At 33.1% G+C, this 19,685-nt stretch overlaps 2 protein-coding genes across 2 annotated transcripts; one reads left to right on the forward strand and one right to left on the reverse strand.

The window, feature by feature from the left end:
* Positions 1-4,141: 4,141 nt before the first annotated feature.
* LOC113395633 (phosphatidylethanolamine-binding protein homolog F40A3.3-like) lies at positions 4,142-10,543 on the forward strand. The gene is made up of 5 exons (XM_026633277.2): positions 4,142-4,281; positions 4,847-4,929; positions 7,954-8,077; positions 9,434-9,647; positions 10,388-10,543. Exons 2-5 carry the CDS (start codon positions 4,852-4,854, stop codon positions 10,524-10,526), a joined length of 555 nt encoding a protein of 184 aa, XP_026489062.1. The 5' UTR covers positions 4,142-4,281; positions 4,847-4,851; the 3' UTR covers positions 10,527-10,543.
* A 3,685-nt stretch (positions 10,544-14,228) lies between these two features.
* On the reverse strand, positions 14,229-19,001 carry LOC113395632 (protein D3-like). The gene is made up of 4 exons (XM_026633274.2): positions 18,702-19,001; positions 15,876-15,999; positions 15,367-15,580; positions 14,229-14,442 (listed from the first exon to the last, which is right to left on the reverse strand). The coding sequence occupies exons 1-4, from the start codon at positions 18,858-18,860 to the stop codon at positions 14,304-14,306; spliced, it is 636 nt and encodes a 211-aa protein (XP_026489059.2). The 5' UTR covers positions 18,861-19,001; the 3' UTR covers positions 14,229-14,303.
* Between the last annotated feature and the right edge of the window lie 684 nt (positions 19,002-19,685).

A 19,685-nucleotide genomic window follows, 5' to 3' on the forward strand; every position in this document is an offset into this window, starting at 1 on the left:
GGAACGGCAACGATCACGTTTCGATTCGATTGCGATTAAGTGATAATTTTTAATGTCAGTAGAATCGGCGCCCTGGTTTGTTCGACACGAAACTTATATAGATAATTATTTTATATAAAACTTATTAACATAATACCCGCCGTCCCAGCTACCCGTAATCTTTCGTCCGATTATTTACACAATCTTTTTAATTATTGACGTGAATACGACTACACTTTCACGCCACTTGCCGTTAGACTTTGAAATTTTTTGATTGATCGCATACATTTCAATTATTTAGTATAATTCTGATATATAATTGTATTCTATTTCATATTGATCATAAACTTGAGTCATACCTCCTTTGATACTGTCATCGTTTGTTTATATATGTATACAAATATATATTACCTACGTGTATTTAGTCTTAAGTTTATTTTCTCCATCTTTATTATTACTATAATCTCTTTACTAAATAATATCAGCTTAATCAATGTGAGAATCGTTAAGAATAAGATTCACACCAGATATTTATTTGTAAAATAGAGCCGTACCTACATATATTCGATACATAAACTGTATACATGAAAATTAATTTCTTAAAGTAGAGAAATATCTGGTGTCTATCGTATTAGCTTTCGATCGTTCCTGTTCGTGTGACATGGATAGTTAATAAAGGATTTGTTAGGAAAAGTGAGCCAGCTTTCCGAACAATTCACAGATAATATAAAATTTGTTTTTTTTTTTTAATAACGCTTTCAATAACATATTTATGCTATTATTTTTTGGCAGTATACCGTGCTACATTTGTGTTACAAAAAAAAACGTCATTTATAATTTGTTCTGTTTATTATATGTCAATTTATTATTGTATTACGGAAAGCTTGCTCAACATAGTATTTTGTTCTCGAATGTTCCAAAGATTGAAATGCCACCAATCTTTAAGAGATTGCTGTCGGTCAGTTTCAGGTGTAAATAAAAACCTAAATATATTATTTTATGTTATAAAAATAAGAATATTTAACATGTCTTTAAGACTGGCCGGCGAATTATTGTTATATATAAATATTTGTCACGATTCGGTACACCCATGTAAATTGATCTAACGATTTTGACGAATAATCGATTAAATAGAATATTAAAAAAAAATTATTAATAAAATATGTATATCAAAATTCTTCATTATGTAATTTTCTTTCAAATGTGTGTATTAATCAAGTACTTATTTTATGTTATATATGTTTAAACTTTTATATTTATACCTTCTTGTAATTTATTATTTATGAATAATTTGTTATTCAAGAAGAATTTTAATAAATACTTATGTTCCGTATTGTTCGTTCCGATTAAATTAATTAACAATATTTTCGTTTACAACTGTTCATAAATATTATTAACATTGTATCAACATTTCGTTGACCTGCGTTAAAAAAAGATACTTTTGAACCCGTATTGTTAATGACAGTTTTTAATTTTCTCTATGGTTGAGACGCAGCTTAAGATCGATGCAAAAATATCTGAAATAGCTCGATAATTTCTTACTAAAAAAAAATCTGTCAGCGGAGAATCTGACGATGTCCTCAACTGCTTTTAGTTTTTTAAAGTAAAATTTAAGCCTTTTAATAACGAATTCTAAATATTTTCTTGTTACTTCAGAGACGCCATCATAATTCCTAGTCCAATAAAGTCTAAATTCTATAAAAAAAATGAATATCGCACTCGTATTTAAGTCATTCAAGGCGCGAAACATTTCATAATTCTTATTTCATACTTTTAAAAGAAAATAAAAAATAATCATAAATAACAGCTGACATTCAAATTAGTTATTCTTTCTCTTAAACGACATTTGCTTATATTTTAAATGAACAGGTGAATGATTAATTGTCAAATCGTACAACGCAATCTTGAGACTTGAAAATATGAAGATTGCTTAAAAGATCCATACATCGATCAATTATATTATGAAACAATTAATATTTGATTGAAGATTGGATTATAAAACTGTTTTTAAACAAGCTTTTATTTAATGCATGTCGTTAAAAATATACAATATAGTACAGTCGATTGTTACCAACAAGAGTAATATTCAGCTCAATTGGTTGGTTAAATATTCGGACAATTCTACTAGCAATCGAATCGAAACGTAATCGTTGCCGTTTGGTCGTATCAACTAACACTACGATGCAGTTACGATTCGGTCTAAGTAGCATCGGAATAAAATCGGAAACGTATCGTAACCGCTATTTATTAGGAGCGTTGGTCTTCAAAACATGTATCGAATTTTAAAAAGCGTGAATAGTTCATCAAATGGTCAGTTTTGACAAACAGATACTAACATAAGATGAAGTTAAATAAGAGCTTGTAATGATTCAAAATTATAGGTCCGGAACACACGTGAGAACAAAAATGTCGCGAATACGAATATCTAACACGAATATTTGGTTCATAAGTATGGACACAAAGAAAAACGAACACAAACACAGTTCGACTTGAGTTCGCACACAGTCACACACAATAGTCATGTTCCTCTGTCTCAGTAGCCATGGCTTCATGGTTGAGTAATCTTCGAACAGTCCGATTACGTGAGGTTTATTGACGTTCTATGAACAGCCTTTATACATTACGTCTTCATGGAATCGCACAAACATGTTTGACGTATCCAGAGTCCGATATTCGTTAGTGGTACGCATGCAAAGGAGTTATGTATCATGAACGCATCCAATGTTTCCGTACGTACATACGATTTAAAGTTAGCAGTGAGTTATGGGATATATTTTCGGACAGAGCTGCAAGCAAAGCACTAGTGCGTTATAGTAGTTTGTTTTTAATACAAGGCATGGAATGGGTTCGTCTAAGTCATGAATTGAAGAATGAAATTATAATTAAACGTTTCGTAAAAGAACTAGTTGAAATTAATTAAGTTCATTGTTAATTAATGATAATCATAAATGCTTACGTGTTAAATAATTTAGTTTTAATTTAGTATTACGACTACTGTAAGCGTATGATACGTAAATTGTTGTTACTTGTTTTTGATTTCGTCTTAAATTTGTTTAAAAAAATAATAAATTTTTTTTGTCTGATTTCTATTGTTTTTGTCAATACCCGCATAAACATTATACTTTTTTTTAAATTGGTAACAGGTCCGATGATGAGAGATAACCACCGCCTATAGAAGATGGTAGGTAGGTACTATAATCTTTGTTAACATAAGCTCAGTGTGGGTTTTAGCCATGTCTCATGGTATAAAAGGCATTATAACTTTGGCGCTCTCTGCTTCCCAACTTGCAGAAACTTTAAATACAAAATAGATGCCAAGTAACACTCATACCCATTTTCTACCATCAAACAGCAATACTTAGTGTTGTCGTGTTCCGATTTCAAGGGTGAGTGAGCCAGTGTAACAGGCACAACACCTTAATTCCCAAGGTTGGTGGCGCATTGGTGTAATGTAAACAATAGTTATTATTTTTTACAGCGTCAATGTCTATGGACGGTGGTGACCACTTACCATCAGGTGGCCCATAAAAAAACACCCGCCAGGTAACACGATACGTAAAAAATCAGGATTGGTCCAGTAGATTATTTGGTTTTTATGTAAAAAATCTCAAAAACTCTCAAGAGCTTAGAAGGCGACCTATACTATCTCGTGTTCTAAAAAAACCTTATACGCACATGTGCCAATAATATCTCCAACATTTGTTTCCATTGATGCCGAGATGGCCGGGTGGTTAGAACGCGTGCATCTTAACCGATGATTTCGGGTTCAAACCCAGGCAGGCACCACTGAATTTTCATGTGCTTAATTTGTGTTTATAATTCATCTCGTGCTCGGCGGTGAAGGAAAACATCGTGAGGAAACCTGCATGTGTGTAATTTCAACGAAATTCTGCCTCATGTGTATTCCACCAACCCGCATTGGAGCAGCGTGGTGGAATATGCTCCATACCTTCTCCTCAACGGGAGAGGAGGCCTTAGCCCAGCAGTGGGAAATTATTATAATACAGGCTGATTATGTTATGTTTATGTTATGTTGTTTCCATTGTATTCATTTGAATTATCGATTTCGACCACAACATATATTCAACACCATAACCAGTATATAAAGATACTTTATCCATAATAGCACTTGTATAATTTTCCCAATAAAATGCCACGTTATCACCAATTGTTCGAATACCTAAAGAACGTAGGCTATCGCATTACATTGGCTCTTATCAGTATAATTTTGTTTTCTGATACGTGAAGTTTCGCTGGTCAGTTTTTATAAGGAATTCATCTTGTGACATCGCTTTTACAAAGGTAATCAAATGTAATATTATATAGATATTTTAAGTTATCACACATGGCAATATTTCGTTTTTTTTTTTATTTCGTTTTTTTTTTAACTATGCTTTGAATTTCACGAATATTTATTATATTTTCACTTTAATGATATATATTTTAGATTTTTTTTTTTGAGTTTACTAGTCTATTATTTTTCGCCCCTTTAGAGCAGAAAATAGAGAGAATCGTACTTTAAAAAGAATAATTAAGATTTTCAAAAAGTAGAGTCTCAAATGGAATGTAATCTTTAAACGGTTTTTTCCTTTTTTTTTTTTAAAGGAATTTGTATTGACGCTTAATATTTGACGCTTTACAATTTTTATAAACGAATTAAATAAATATATAATATTTATTTTACACACGCATAAAATATTTATCTTCCTGTTAAACGCTAAATATCTCATCACATCTATCATTATCATAGGATTAATGATACATAGTAATATTAATCCCTTCCAGTACTGTAAGGTTGCCTGGAAGATTTTTTTACGATTTGTTTTTTTTTTTTAATTTATGTGTATCAAACAAACCTTTTTTACAGACAAAATGTCGGTCGCCAGTGCCTTCCAATCGAGCAAAATTGTTCCAGATGTCATCCCTACCCCACCCAGCAAAACCATAGAGGTATTTTAATTTTTAACAACATTTCATGATTCAATTAAAAAAATGACAATAAATAAATACTACTGGTTTAAAATAATTATTTACGTAACGGACAAAGTGTAACTCGTTAATTTAAATATTATGATAAAATAAAAAATAAAACTTATTCGAATTTTAAGGATAATAACCCGTAATAATTATTCTAAATAATAAGTCGTTCACATAAATAATAATATATATAATATAGTCTTTGTGTTTTATATGTGTAAAACTAAGTAAGTAGTTAGTTATATAATTTTTACATGTAGGTACGTTTATAACAAATGATAGTTTTGTTTTTACGATCACAACAATTTTATGGCATATTGTTTGATTCATTCATAAACGCGTGTTGTTTTACTTTATTTTAGCCTACAACAGTGTTAGGTTACGGTTTATTAGCAAATATACAGTACTGTAGCCATCCGTTTTTTAATACGATTTGATAGAAAAAATGAATGGACGCTATATTGTATCGAGTTGCATCATGTTGTATCAATGTAAATTTCTAAATGAAATTATTGTATTCTCTTTACATAACATTCTCTGCCGCAATAAGTAAATGTTAAAATTAAATAATAAAAAAAAAAAAAACGTACGTACGTTTTTAGTACTCAGAATTATGGTTACTTACAAATTAAAATAAATAATACTGAACATCCAGCTCACTAGATTCTAAGAATGCTGAATAACGCTAATGTTTACACAGACAACAATAAAATGCTACTTACAACAATATTTATACATTGTCCTTTTTAAAAAAAATTGCGAATCTTGCCATCGCGATTTTTTCAACGATTTAATAGAACGCCATCTTGTATTCGGAAGTAACAACACATTAATAAATAGATACTTCTATAATAAATACGCACAATGTTCACGAATACTTTAATTCATACTGTAAATACTATCATTAAAACTTAAAGGATGTATCTAATATTACAGAATATCTTTATAAAATATATTAATAACTCAACTCTCCCTAAATGGTTGCACCGATTTCGAAGTTATGATTTGTTTGTATCTGTTGCCATGGATGGATGTGATTGGACCAAATAAAATAAATCTTGTTCCGGACGAAGTCAATGAGACCTTTAATGACTTATTAAAATCATTTTGGTAAGAAGATGTATAATTACAATGGAATAATGTTTACATAGTTTAATTATCATTATATAATCAAATTTACACATACATATAATATTACACTTATCATTAAATTCTAATCTTAGTTCGCACATTCCATTGACTTATTTATCTCATTTTTATTTTGTGATAAAGTAATTATCACAATGAATGAAAATAATGATTTAAGCAATTATGTAATTTATCTTTAACATAAATTTAGGCGATTGTCTACAAGTTACATCCTGTACTGAGTACTGCTATTTGGCAGTAAAATATCTGATGCGCGGGTGGTACCTACCAAGACGAGCTGGCACAAAGCCCTATCATCAAGTAAAACTTGTGATCTTTTGAGTAGTTGATGTGTATATACTCGAAGTATACGTGAATTATATTGATTCATTTTTTCTCAGTAATCGTACCAACTGTTATATAAAATTAATCCTATATATAAATTGGCGTAAGCCGATTTTTGCCCAGTAATTATGGGACAATAGCTGCACATAAAAAAACGGTTATGGTCTCATTTTGTTCCAGTCGTAGATGTGCAGAAAAATAAAGAGGATTCTTGATAGCAATTTACTAAATTATTACGATACTACGGCTGTATAAGAAAAAAGATTTAAAACGTAAACATTGTAACTGAACTTATGCATATAATTTGATTTTAAAAAATTCGTTTAAAGGATCATATCATTTGGCGCCGAATGTTTATAATGAAATTAAATCAAAACAAAACCTGTCATAGGTTTCGTCGTCATTAATTTCCTAAAAAATTTTTTGAATAAACGCGAAATTTACGTGTTAATACGTGTGTGATTGTTACTATATACATTTGAAGATATTGTATACATTGTAAGGCTTCTTTAATTATTTTTCTTAACAATTGTTCGAAAATACTTTGCTGCGCGTATCTTGCTGGTACTATGCCAAAAACCAAACGTTTGTGCCAACAATAACTGTACAAACTTGACTCAATTGGATAAAAGATTTTACTTATGTAAAACTTAAGTAACTGTTTTTAAGAGCAGCGCGGTGGAATATGCTCCAAACCTTCTCCTCAAAGGGAGAGGAGGCCTTAGCCCAGCAGTGGGAAATTTATAGGCTACTAATGTAATATAATGTAAATGTAAGTGAATTTTAAATGTAAAGTGATTATTTAAAACAACGGTAAAAGAAACGCTTGTGACGATATATTTCAGACACTCGAAATCAAATTATTGTTCATTCAATCGGCCTCATATAACAGTGTTGATTAAATTTAGAGTAAAAAGTCAAGTATCGAAATAAAAAATTTAATTTTAATATATAACATTTAATTATGATAGATGATTATGATTGAAATGTTTTTCCAATTTGACTGATAACTATTTAGACATTTATAAAAATAGATACTTTTCATTCCGTGGGAGTTAAAATTATAAAAAGGTTCAACCCCAAAATGAAATACTGCAGTAAAAAATATTGATATTGGCCGATAGAATATCTGATGAGTGAGTAGGTACATCTATTATTTGATAGTTTATTAGTTTGTTAGTTTTTGAAGTGATCATTTCTTATGGGAGTTACATAAATACACAAAATTCTAATGTATTAAAGAAATGTAACTAAGAATAAAATATATTTTAATATCAATAAAATATTTCATTAATTATCATATTAATATACATAAAATATAAATAATAACCTAAACCTTTCTCAAGTTAAACAATTTCAATATTAAATAGTTCAATTTAGATTCGTCTCAGTTACCACTTCCATCGGGCGTCCCGAGACGCTCATATATTTTTTATTTATTTTATAGATTAGCCGTTTACTAGTCAATTTCCTTAGTGTAAGTGACTATTTTTATACTAATATAATTGTAATGTTCCTAATTAGCTCACATACCCAAGCGGTGTCGTAGCTCAGCAGGGAAATGAACTCACCCCCACTCAAGTGAAAAACCAACCCAATGTCTCATTCGAAGCAGACTCCGATTCGTATTACACCCTTATTTTCACCGGTAAGTGTTTATATATATCTTCGTTATATTTTAGTTAACTTTTCTGTGCTTTCCATAGTGAACTCTTTCTTGTACAGCATACCACATCCAGAAGCCGAGATGGGCCAGTGATTAGACCGCGTACAACTGAACCGATGATTGCGGGTTCAAAACTAGGCAAGCACCACTGAATTTTCATGTGCTTAATTTGTGTTTATAATTAATTTCGAGCACGGTGGTGATGTAAAACATCGTGATGAAACTTATATGTGTTTAATTTCAACGAAATTCTGTCACATGTGAATCCACCAAGCGGACATCATCAAATCATCATTGTCTCAATCATGAGATAATCTGTTTACATTCAGGCTATCAGTCATTGAATCTACTTTTAAACTTACATACTATTTGTTACTCTTCCAGTCACGTCACTCTACAAATCCGTCTTATAACTAATAATAATCATCTTGACATTTTGTATTCGCCTTCTACCCTTACAAAGTGATGTAAGTTTTCTAACTTTTCCTTTAAGTTCAAGAAGAACGCTAGTTTAGCAAGTAATCCTTGTTGTAATTTTAATACTTACATCATGTGGCATGTGTGATATTTTTATCCAGATTCGTTTAATATCCCGATAAGCCGTGTGTCCGTAAGCCAAATTTAAATACCGTAATCGAAAACGTTATCAAAGATTCTCTGAGTATTTTAATCTTGTCTGAATTTTTTGACGTATAAGTATTTTATTTTATCAATAACGGCTTAATAGATTTATTCCATATTTGTTACATTATATTGTGTTTACAAATAACCTCTGCATTGCATGAAATTGTATATATTCAACTGATTGTGTTCTCTCGTCGGGGATACTGTATGGCATAATAGTTTCTACAAACTCAAGTGTTCTATCTACTTTCTCCCAATCTCCTTTATTTATGGTACAGTTTGGCAAAGAGACAAATAGGTCATCTGATGATAACTTATAACCATGGCTCATAAACATTAATGCTGAAAGGAATATTACCATTTCTTACATCGCCAATGCGCCACCAACTATGAGAGCTAAGATGTTAAGTCCCTTGTTCCTTGAGCCAGTGTAGTCTGTAGAGGACCCTGGCTCACTCGCCCTTCAAATACGGAACATAACAATAAATATATTTTATAAGTATATTTGTTTCGCGGTAAATTGATGAACTGGTGGTACCAACCTAGACGTGCCAAATCGGGTCAAAGTAACAAAAATCCAAACTCTGATCAGTTACTGAGAGTTTTAAACTTACGCGGTCCCGGGAATAGTACTTCAGAATCTGCAAACTATTAATTATCTGTATTCCAGTAATATTATCGGATTGAACTTCATCAAAAATTTTACCTTTATAGATCCAGACAATTACGATGGTCCAGAGAAGGTCTACCGTGAATGGCACCACTGGCTCGTAGTGAACATTCCAGGCAGCGATGTATCTAAGGGCGAAGTCTTATCAGGATACATCGGTTCTGGCCCGCCAGAGGGTACTGGCATCCATCGCTACGTGTACATACTTTACAAGCAGCCTGGAAAACTAAGCTTTGATGAAACGAGGCTGACTAACACGTGAGTTTAAGATGATATTTCTTATTTCATATCACGAATATTTAATGTTTTCACTGGTTTGATTTGAGCATGTTTTCAAAATAACTACTTGAGATACCCGAGACCCGTGACCCGTGTATTTTTTATCTATATATAAAGGGGTAAGTTAGATCGGCAAATTAAATCAAATCATACTATATTCAAGTAGGCTGTCACAAGCAGTTTTGAATTGTCACTTTAACCCAACAGTACTAAACGTAAAGAAACAGTACCATATACTAAGTGTTCAAGACGTTTTAAAATGCAGTGGTACTTATATATCCTATTATCCATTTTGGATGCATCCTTCATAAATTCTGTTGTTAATATGTTTGTGTCTTACTTTCATAAAGATTTAATTCTATTTTTTTTTTATGGCATTGGTTGGCGGACGAGCATATAGGCCACCTGATGGTAAGTGGTCACCACCGCCCATAGACAAAGGCGCTGTAAGAAATATTAACCATTCCTTACATCATCTATGCACCACGAACCTTGGGAACTAAGATGTTATGTCCCTTGTGCCTGTGATTACACTGGCTCACTCACCCTTCTAACCGGAACACAACAATACAGTGTACTGTTATTTGGCGGTAGAATATCTGATGAGTGGGTGGTACCTACCCAGACGGGTTGCACAAAGCCCTACCACCAAGTATATTTATCTATTTTTATCCCCATTTAAATGTCCAAAAAAATTAAGTTTGTTTTTATTATATCAGGTCGATCGACGGTCGTGCTGCTTTCTCCACTCAAAAATTCGCCGAGAAGTATAACTTAGGAGTTCCAGTCGCTGGGAACTTCTACCGAGCACAGTTTGACGACTACGTACCTCTCTTGTACAAGAGCTTGGGCGTTTAATAAATTCTATTCACAAATATATTTTTTTATTGTCGCTTTCTCACATATTATTGACATTTTAATGGGTCCAGTACTGTCAGCAGAATAAGTCAAATGGTTTACATTTGTACAATGAATATTTTTATTAAAATTATTTTAAAACTGTTTGTTTTTAAAATAAATCTACGATATAATTTCATACTAGTTGCTAATTCCTCCCTGGATGGATGGAATAACCTTCTGCTGAACACTAAGGAGGATAACCCTTCACTAATGGGCTCTCTACCTGTTTACCTGTTCTCTTCATTCAGCGGAGTAGAACTCTTTCATCATCGTATCGTCAGTTCATGTGTCCTGTGTGGATTTTTATTAATACTAAAGATAATTTTCATTTTGTAAGGTTTCAATGGACATTATCTATATATATTTAAATCTTATGTACTGTAATCGTGTATATAACTTAATTCCTCTTAAATGGTTGGACCGATTTCGTGATTTATTTTTGTGCATTTGAGTGGTTTATTTTGTTTGGAGCCAGTATGTGCTGCTACTATCGGGAAGTAAATAAAATTTACAGACGATGTCCGAATGTACAGCCAGTTGAGACGACGAATTTAATCATGGATATTATATAGAAATCACCATGAAGTAAACTGAAATAAGTTTATTTTGATTTTAGTAATTCTAATCAAATATGTCAATAACACACAATATTTACATAAATCAAAGTGCAATAAAATTAATACTAAAGAATGGAAGGTCGTAAAGAACTAATAATATTTTCAAGCGCTTCAACCGATAAGTATTGTTCTCGGATAAAATTACCAGCTAAGGGTCCAGTGAGGCTATGTTGTCTCTTAAACTCCACGGGGTCAAAGCCCGGACGATTTAGAATTAAACTGAAAAATAAAACATATTGATAAAGAATTTTCTAGATGTAATAGCATAATCAACCACAGGAGCTGTTAAGACAAATGTCAAATTGAATTGATGGGAGCCGACAGCCGTCGAGAATGTTCTATGACATTGCTTATGGATTCGTAATTTTTAAGTTTGTTTATTCCCCTTCATCGATTGCAACTCTCGTTCTACTTATAAGGTAGAAATAAGTAGGGGAAACCTCCAGGGTACAGAGTGGGTGGAAAATGTGTAGACACGGTGTCGCCATTTTCCATATCTTGACCCGGAATGTTCACGATCAACCAGTGTGGGAACTGCGTGTATCTTGGAACCACGTCGATTGGCAGATCTGGTCTTTATTAAGAAGATATTTATGTAATATGTATTATCAATTTAGTATTGTATCATAATAAAATTAAATAAATAGGCGGACTGGCAAAGGGGCATCTGATGGTCAGCGCAGTCACGGGTCAGTGTAGAAAATAGAAATAATATGTCATATCCCTTGTGCCTGCAATAACTCACAATCATACTAAGTAGTACTGTTTAGCAGCGGAATAAATAATGCCTAACATCGAATACTGTAGGTGATATAGTTAAGCGGACGAGCAAATGGGCCACCTGATGTTAAGCGGTCACCACCGCCCATAGACAATAAGCATCTTAATTATCTTCATTAAAATTCCTTACATTGCTAATACGCCACCAACCTTGGGAGCTAAAATGTTATGTCCCTTGTGCCAGTATGTTACACTGGCACACTCACCCTTTAAACCGGAACATAACAATAATGAGTACTGCTGTTTTGCGTTAGAATATCTGGTGAGTGGGTGGTACCTACCCAGACGGGCTTGAACAAAGCCCTACCACCAAGTAAAAGTCAAAACTGAATCGGAATATAATCGGGATCGTATCGTAATCGATATAAAGATGTGTCGTTGAACACTCGGTTTGAAATAATTAATTACGTACTAAATAACAGACACAATAAAATAAATTAGCAACGTTTGAAAAAAATAAATCAGCTTTGCAGAACTATCGATAGTTGACCTCGAAAACCATTCAGGATATAAATAAATAAATATTGGACAACATCACATACATTACTCTGATCCCAATGTAAGTAGCTAAAGCACTTGTGTTATGGCAAATCAGAAGTAACGACGGTACCACAAACACCCAGACCCAAGACAACATAGAAAATTATTGAACTTTTTCTACATCGACTCGGTCGGGAATCGAACCCGAGACCTCGGAGTGGCGTACCCATGAAAACCGGTGTACACACTACTCGACCACGGAGGTCGTCAGGATATCGATAGTATCGTTTAGTTTTATCTCTCCGTGAGCAATACTATTGATTACGGCAATACTATTGGTAGCAGCGATACTAATTATACTATCGATAGTATCGATAGTTTTGGACTATCGATAGTTTAGGTTAAAAGTAATACTATCGAGCAGCGTGGTGGAATATGCTCCTCATCTTCTCAAAGGGAGAGGAGGCCTCAGGCCCGTAGTGGATTTTATTTCAAGGTAAATTTATAGGCATTTATTTATTTATTTTGTACAAACATGTCGTATTTTCCATAGAACATTTGTTTTTTATAATTAATTTGATTTAATTTTATTAGGACCAGGTTTTCTCAGTTAACCCTCAAGATTGCACACACAGGGCATGATTACCTGTCGTTCATTAACTTTTCATAGCACTATTGTTGTTACTTTTAATCGAATTTCAACGGTTTACTAGTTTTAGGTTGAATATAAAATAATTTAGATAACAGATATCGATTTTTTTACCGACATTCAAATTCAATAGGTTTGGTAAAAAATAGTGTAGAAATTTATCATAGTGACGACCTGCGTGGTTGGGTAGTGTGTACACCGGTTTTCACGGGTACGCTACTCTGAGGTCCCGGGTTCGATTCCCGGCCGAGTCGATGTAGAAAAAGTTCATTGATTTTCTATGTTGTCTTGGGTCTGGGTATTTGTGGTACCGTCGTTACTTCTGATTTTCCATAACACAAGTGCTTTAGCTACTTATATTGGGATCAGAGTAATGTATGTGATGTTGTCCAATAAAAAAATATATACAGGGTTATATATACAGTGACATTGGGAACTTGGTGTTAGAAGGTTTACACAATGATTGTTACTGTTTCTTTCAAAAAGATCTATATTATAGTACACATCCTCTTTGTTAAGACATTTTTTTCCATCTAACAAAACTTGAAAACCTTGTAGATCCGTCAATCAACAACTCCTACTGAAATTACTTCTTTTTTTTTATAAACTTTATTTTAAATAAATTTTATTTCATTTGTCCGTAGTAGTATGTGTTTGTTCAATTATTAAGAACATTTTATAATACAGCAATACTTATATTTTTTCAAAGAACGATTATTATTATTATTTTCTTTCTCTTTTTTACTTCCTTTTAGAGGGTTGATAAAACATACACGAGCCTAGGCCAAGCGTATCAGCCTTTGTTGAGTTAAATATATGATGATGGCAAGAATTTAGGTGTGAGACGGAAAGTGTTCAGACTGTTTTTTGAATAAGTGTAATGGGGTTGCGGACATTTGCAGGGCGTTTAGGTTATTCGAAAGGGTTTTTGTCACAACCCCCGTTGTAGATATTGCAATGGACAAGATTTTTACGTTATCTACCTGCCATTAACTCAACCTTTGGGGGTATTGAGTTAAAATCAAAAACCCAGTTGCTAACTAGTAACAATACTTTCTACTATCGTAAATTGTACATTTTCTTTCAAATAAAAGGTTAGTTTTAAAATGATAGTTTCGTCATCTTTATTTTATAAAAATAAATGTAGTAACAATATTAAACATATGCTATAATATTAATAACAGAATCAAAGTACAGTTTCGATGCTGCTTAAGGTCGAAGTTGCTTAAACAGGATGGGTACATAGTCATCGTATTTAGCTTGATAGAAGTTGCCTTCAATGGGGTCGCTAAGATTATATTTCGCTGCAAATTTGGCGATCGAGAAACCTCCACGATTATCGGCAGATCTGAAAAAATATTGGTATTATCGTCAGTGGACCATAATACATTTGTTACCAAGGTCGGTGGAGCAATGGTGATGCCAGGAATGGTTAATATTTATTAAAACGCCAATGTCTATGGACATTGGTGACCATTTACCCGCAGGAGGCCCAGTTGCCGTCCGCACATCAATACTATAAACAAAGACAACAATAATCTTCTGATGATTTTTCCTAATGTTATATAATCGGATCCTGCATTGTGGAAGAGTAAAGAATGATGATGTCCTTCTGACCGATTTTGGTCATGATGACTAATTTTAACGGGGACTAACCAAATGCATAGGATGTATGCAACAAGTCCAGTCTCTATTCCTTTTTTTAAAATCCGATCCGATGGATCCAGAAGTAAAAGTTCAGGTGCACGACTAACGGCTTTTCAAGACGCAAGAGTCTAAGCACCAAAATTTCAACTATTTTTATGCGCCCGACTTGGGGAAAACACCCAAAGTCTTGGAGTCTGCAGACTTATGGTCTGGGTAGGTACCACCCACTCATCAGATATTCTACCACCAAACAGCGGTTCTTATATTAGTGTAGTGTTCCAGTTGGAAGGGTGAGTGAGCCAGTGTAACTACAGGCACAAGGGACATAACATCTTAGTCCCCAAGGTTGGTGGCGCATTGGTGATGTAAGGAATGGTTAATATTTCTTACAGCGCCATTGTCTGTGGGCGGTGGTTACCATTTATCATCAGGTGGCCAATTCGCTCGTTCGCCTAACTATATCATAAAAAAGTCTTGTAAGATAGAAGATCAAAGAGACGGCTAAATGTTTTTTGTAATATGCACTAATATTGTATTTTGCGCAAGGCGTTAACGGTGAGCCTCATAATTATGTATTCGAAACTAGTTATTTGTTATTCGTATAAGATTTGAAGCTTTTAAGTACTTGTTGGTAAGACGTGGCTCATCGAAAGTCAGTTTCCCAGGCTGTTTGTAAACAAGGAACACGTAGCGATGCAGGCCTGTCCCCTTCGGAGGTCCAGAGCCGACGTACTGGGAGAGGGTTTCGCCTGAAGCCAGATTGTTTCCGGGAATATTGCCAACCAGCCAGTGGTGCCATTCGCGCAGGGATGGTTCGTTGCGGGACGGCGCATCTGGGTCTGGAAATGTTACATTTACATCAATATAATGTTAATAAATATATTTTTATAATTTAACTACAAGTATATTCTTGTTCTGTTTAAATTCAGAAGTACATTACAAATAGGGACACCATAATTAATTCAAGATTTTTCTATTTATGTTATCACAGTTTGAAAAGTAAATTACAGGTAAGTGAAAAATATTAAGTGTTTTTTTTTTACATTAGAATGATTGATAATGAAATTGAGTATACTTAAGGTATAGTTTGTATTCAAAATTTAATAAGATCAGATTAATTTAACTTGTAGATACCCGTCATGGCGAGCACGTAGTAACTGTTAGTTTCGGCTTCCCACGTCACGGATGGCATATCCTTCACTTGCGTGGGAGTGAGCTCATTGCCAAGGTTTACTTCAACACCGCTTGGGTATTTCACCTGAAACAAATTGAACTCTACCTTTCATTTAGATTCAATTTTCAAATTAACTTCACTTCTGTTTTCTTTTCGTTTTATTTAAAATTAAATGGATAGCAAACGAGCAGATTGACCACATTATAGTAACGTGGTAACCTTCGTTCTGGCATTGGAATTGCCGTTATAATAAGTAGGTTACCTGCGGGATCGGATGTCTTATTTTAATCCTACTATTGGTACAGTGACTTAACGTTCAAAGTATTGATGTTGTCAGTAGAATATTTGTTGAGCGGGTTATGTACCCGTCTAAATAAACCAACTCACCAGTTTTACCAGCAGTACAACGATACTTTATCAGAATATCAATGCAATCATGGCGTGATGTACACGCTTGGTCAGACGATATTTATATAACATATGGTTAAAATAAGTTTACAAAAGTATGTTCCGGATAGTCTTTGCGTAGAGCACTTGAAGTAAGTAAAAATTTTAATTAATTACAATTAGACTAATATATCGTACAGACTACAGGTTGGAAAATTAATTTCCAGGTGTATGTGAGAGTGTATATTACAAATTAGAATGATACTATATTGAGCCTTTGCAATTGCAAAACTTGATGAATAAAGCAGTTTGTACAGGAAAAGATCTATTACATCCAATGAAAAAGGGAGACAATATATATATGTCAGAGAAGGGATAACGTCAATAGTCAACAAACAAAAGTAACAGAAGTTGAATTCAGGAAGATCTGTGTTCAAAAAGGTTTGTAAGACAAAATTAATAAGGCATTAACAATAAATTGGCCTTGTGACCCTTGTGACAAAGCATATTTATTTAGAGAGACATTGCTTTCCTCGCCCAGTCAAAGAGTGAGAAAAGGTGTTCCAAAAATTATCAGTTCTTTTATTTCTATTAATTCCGGTATAAAGGTAGACAACACAGCTGCATTTGCAGCCCATTTGGCTTGTTCGGAATTCTAATAAAATTACGTACATAAATCAAAATAGACCGTATCGGAGGGCAGGACAGCGAAGTTCAGGTAAACAATCGGCGTAGCAGAAATCAGCTAGATAAGACAGTGGTATTTCTAAAGTCCGGATACAGTTACTCACATTAGTGATATTGAAGAACAGTATAACTTGTGTAACAACAAACTATGTTAAAAACTGTGCAGGGCTATATTAATACAATTGGTACTAACTACTACTATCTTTGGAGTTACATTTTTTATTATTATTTGTAATCAGCTAGATAAAAAACTTATATTAGTTTTTGTAATTTGTCATATTACTATAACTTTTTACAAAGGTTCACTGGACTGAATGTAGGCAATTTGATGTACAAGGGAATGGAGCTAAAAGGTGCATATTGTGGTAATTTTCAATGAAGGCGCGTTCCAAGTGTATACTGCCAAAACAATCTGTTACACAAATACAGAAAAAAATTTCATGTTAAATTTGTAGATCTCCAAATATTTACAGAAGAATTTGCACACAGCAGAGTAAATATAATGAAGTAAATTATCCTATATGCGTCTAACTGATAGGCAAAGGTCTTCCCTCATTTTGAAGGTCAGAGCGGGTTTGTGGATACACAAGTTTTCATTTTATGAAACAAATAGGCGGACGTGCAAATGGGTCACCTGATGGTAAATCGTCACATCATCGCCCCTATGGGCGATCAATGAAGGCGCGTCCACCATCCACTCATCCATCCACTCGTCATATATTGACCGCCAAACAGTAATACTCAACATATCAACTTAGTTCCCAGAATTGGTGTTTTAAATTTTAATGGTTAATATTTGTTACGGCGCCAATATATAGATATATAGATATTGACGCCGTAACAAATACCGATGGGCTTGGACAACGCTCTACCGCCAAGTAAAAAATAATTTGCACAATAACAGTATTAGTTTCTTCTTTTCCGAGCATGAGATGAATTATAAATACAAATTGAGTACACAATAATTTAGTGGGTCTTGTCCGGATTTTATCTTGCGATCTTTTGTTAAAATTTACATGTTCTCCCCGAAGCCATGTCGTCTTTTACACATTATTAGAATATGCTGTAGGTACTTATCTACCTTACCTTCTTAATCTTACCTATTGATCAAAATAAATAACATTAAATTGATAGTAGATATTATAATATTTTACTTTATATATTGATCTATATATAAAGAAAAAAAAATGTTTGGTTGTCTAAAACATAACAATAATGCGAAGTCGGAACAGGTAGCTAGGAGGTACCTTAAAAGATGTTGGCGCAGTATAGATTTCTCCTTTCTCATGACATACTATCAATTTACATATACATATTTTCGAAAAGTGAAAAGGCTACACTCGTTATTTTGATATATGTAAATGATAGGTTCGATTATTTGGTAGGTATATTCAAAAGATATAGTTCTGTTTTCTTTGTACTTTCATATACTTTTACCTGGATAAAAAAATTACGTTATTACAAAAAAAACCAGATGTTAAATAAAATAAAACGGTATTAAACCTACTTATTATCACATATACTTCTCCTCAGTTTGTCAACCGATTTTGTTTCTTTAATAGTAATTGATAAACTATAGCATAATCAAAATAAAAAAATGGAAATAAAAGAAGAAAAAAATGGCGATGAATAAATTTTCAACAGTGGTAACGGTCGAATTTCGGTCACTGGTACGCGAACACTAGGATTAATAATGGAATAAACGAACTCACCTTGACTAAGCACGAAGGAGCTTTAGGAATTACATCAGGCACAACTCCGTTTGATTCAAATGCTTTCGCCACAGCTGTCGAATCTTTAGCAAACACCCTAAAATTGACATTGCTCTCTGCTACTAACAGAATTATCGTAAGTTTTAACAGACGACCCATTTTGATTGCACTCGACGACCGCTCAGATATCAGATAAGACTGTCATCGATGGCTGAAGACCGGCGAATGACAATTGTAAGAGGCACCGTGTCTTTAAATAGAAACCGGTTTTATCTGAGCATCGAGTGAAGGTGAATGATTTTTCTTAACACACTTGTCTGTTTATGTGCATTTATTAACAACAGGTAAAAGATAAAATCTTAACATATTGTTTACAGAATTTCAAATCCAAATTGTTGTTAATACATTAATAAATGAATCAGCCGGACGTTGAATGAGGAATAATTTCATATATCAACAAAAATATCGATATATATATATAGTTATTATAAATATAGTTTTATTGAGCTATTTAAATAAAACTAAATATTTATTATTTCAAAGATAAGCGGCTTAGATCGAGAGTTTATAGCTAAATCATTATATTATAATATAAATATAATAAAAAAACTAAGTACAGATAAAATTAAAGTCAATCCGAAATTAAACAAAAAATTACTTATTTGGAAATAAATCATGGAAATAATTACGCTTTTTTAAGCATAGATTATTGGCGTCTACTATGTTCACGGCAAAAACTAAAAAGGCAAGTGCAAAGCAAAAGAAAAAACTACAGTACAACGAGAAATACAACATTAATTTTGTGCACAACGAAATTCGTGTACAACGTGAGAGTAAATACAGGAAGATAAACGACCAAAATATAACTCATTCATGCGAAAACAATGGAACAATTCTTAAAATATATCAAAAATATCGTGCTCGTATGTATAGATTTTTCCTTCGAAGTGTTTTCCTCAAATTTAATATTTCAAATTTAAAAAG

Source organism: Vanessa tameamea, chromosome 21, assembly GCF_037043105.1.
Source record: "Vanessa tameamea isolate UH-Manoa-2023 chromosome 21, ilVanTame1 primary haplotype, whole genome shotgun sequence".
Classification (NCBI taxonomy): Eukaryota; Metazoa; Arthropoda; class Insecta; order Lepidoptera; family Nymphalidae; genus Vanessa; species Vanessa tameamea.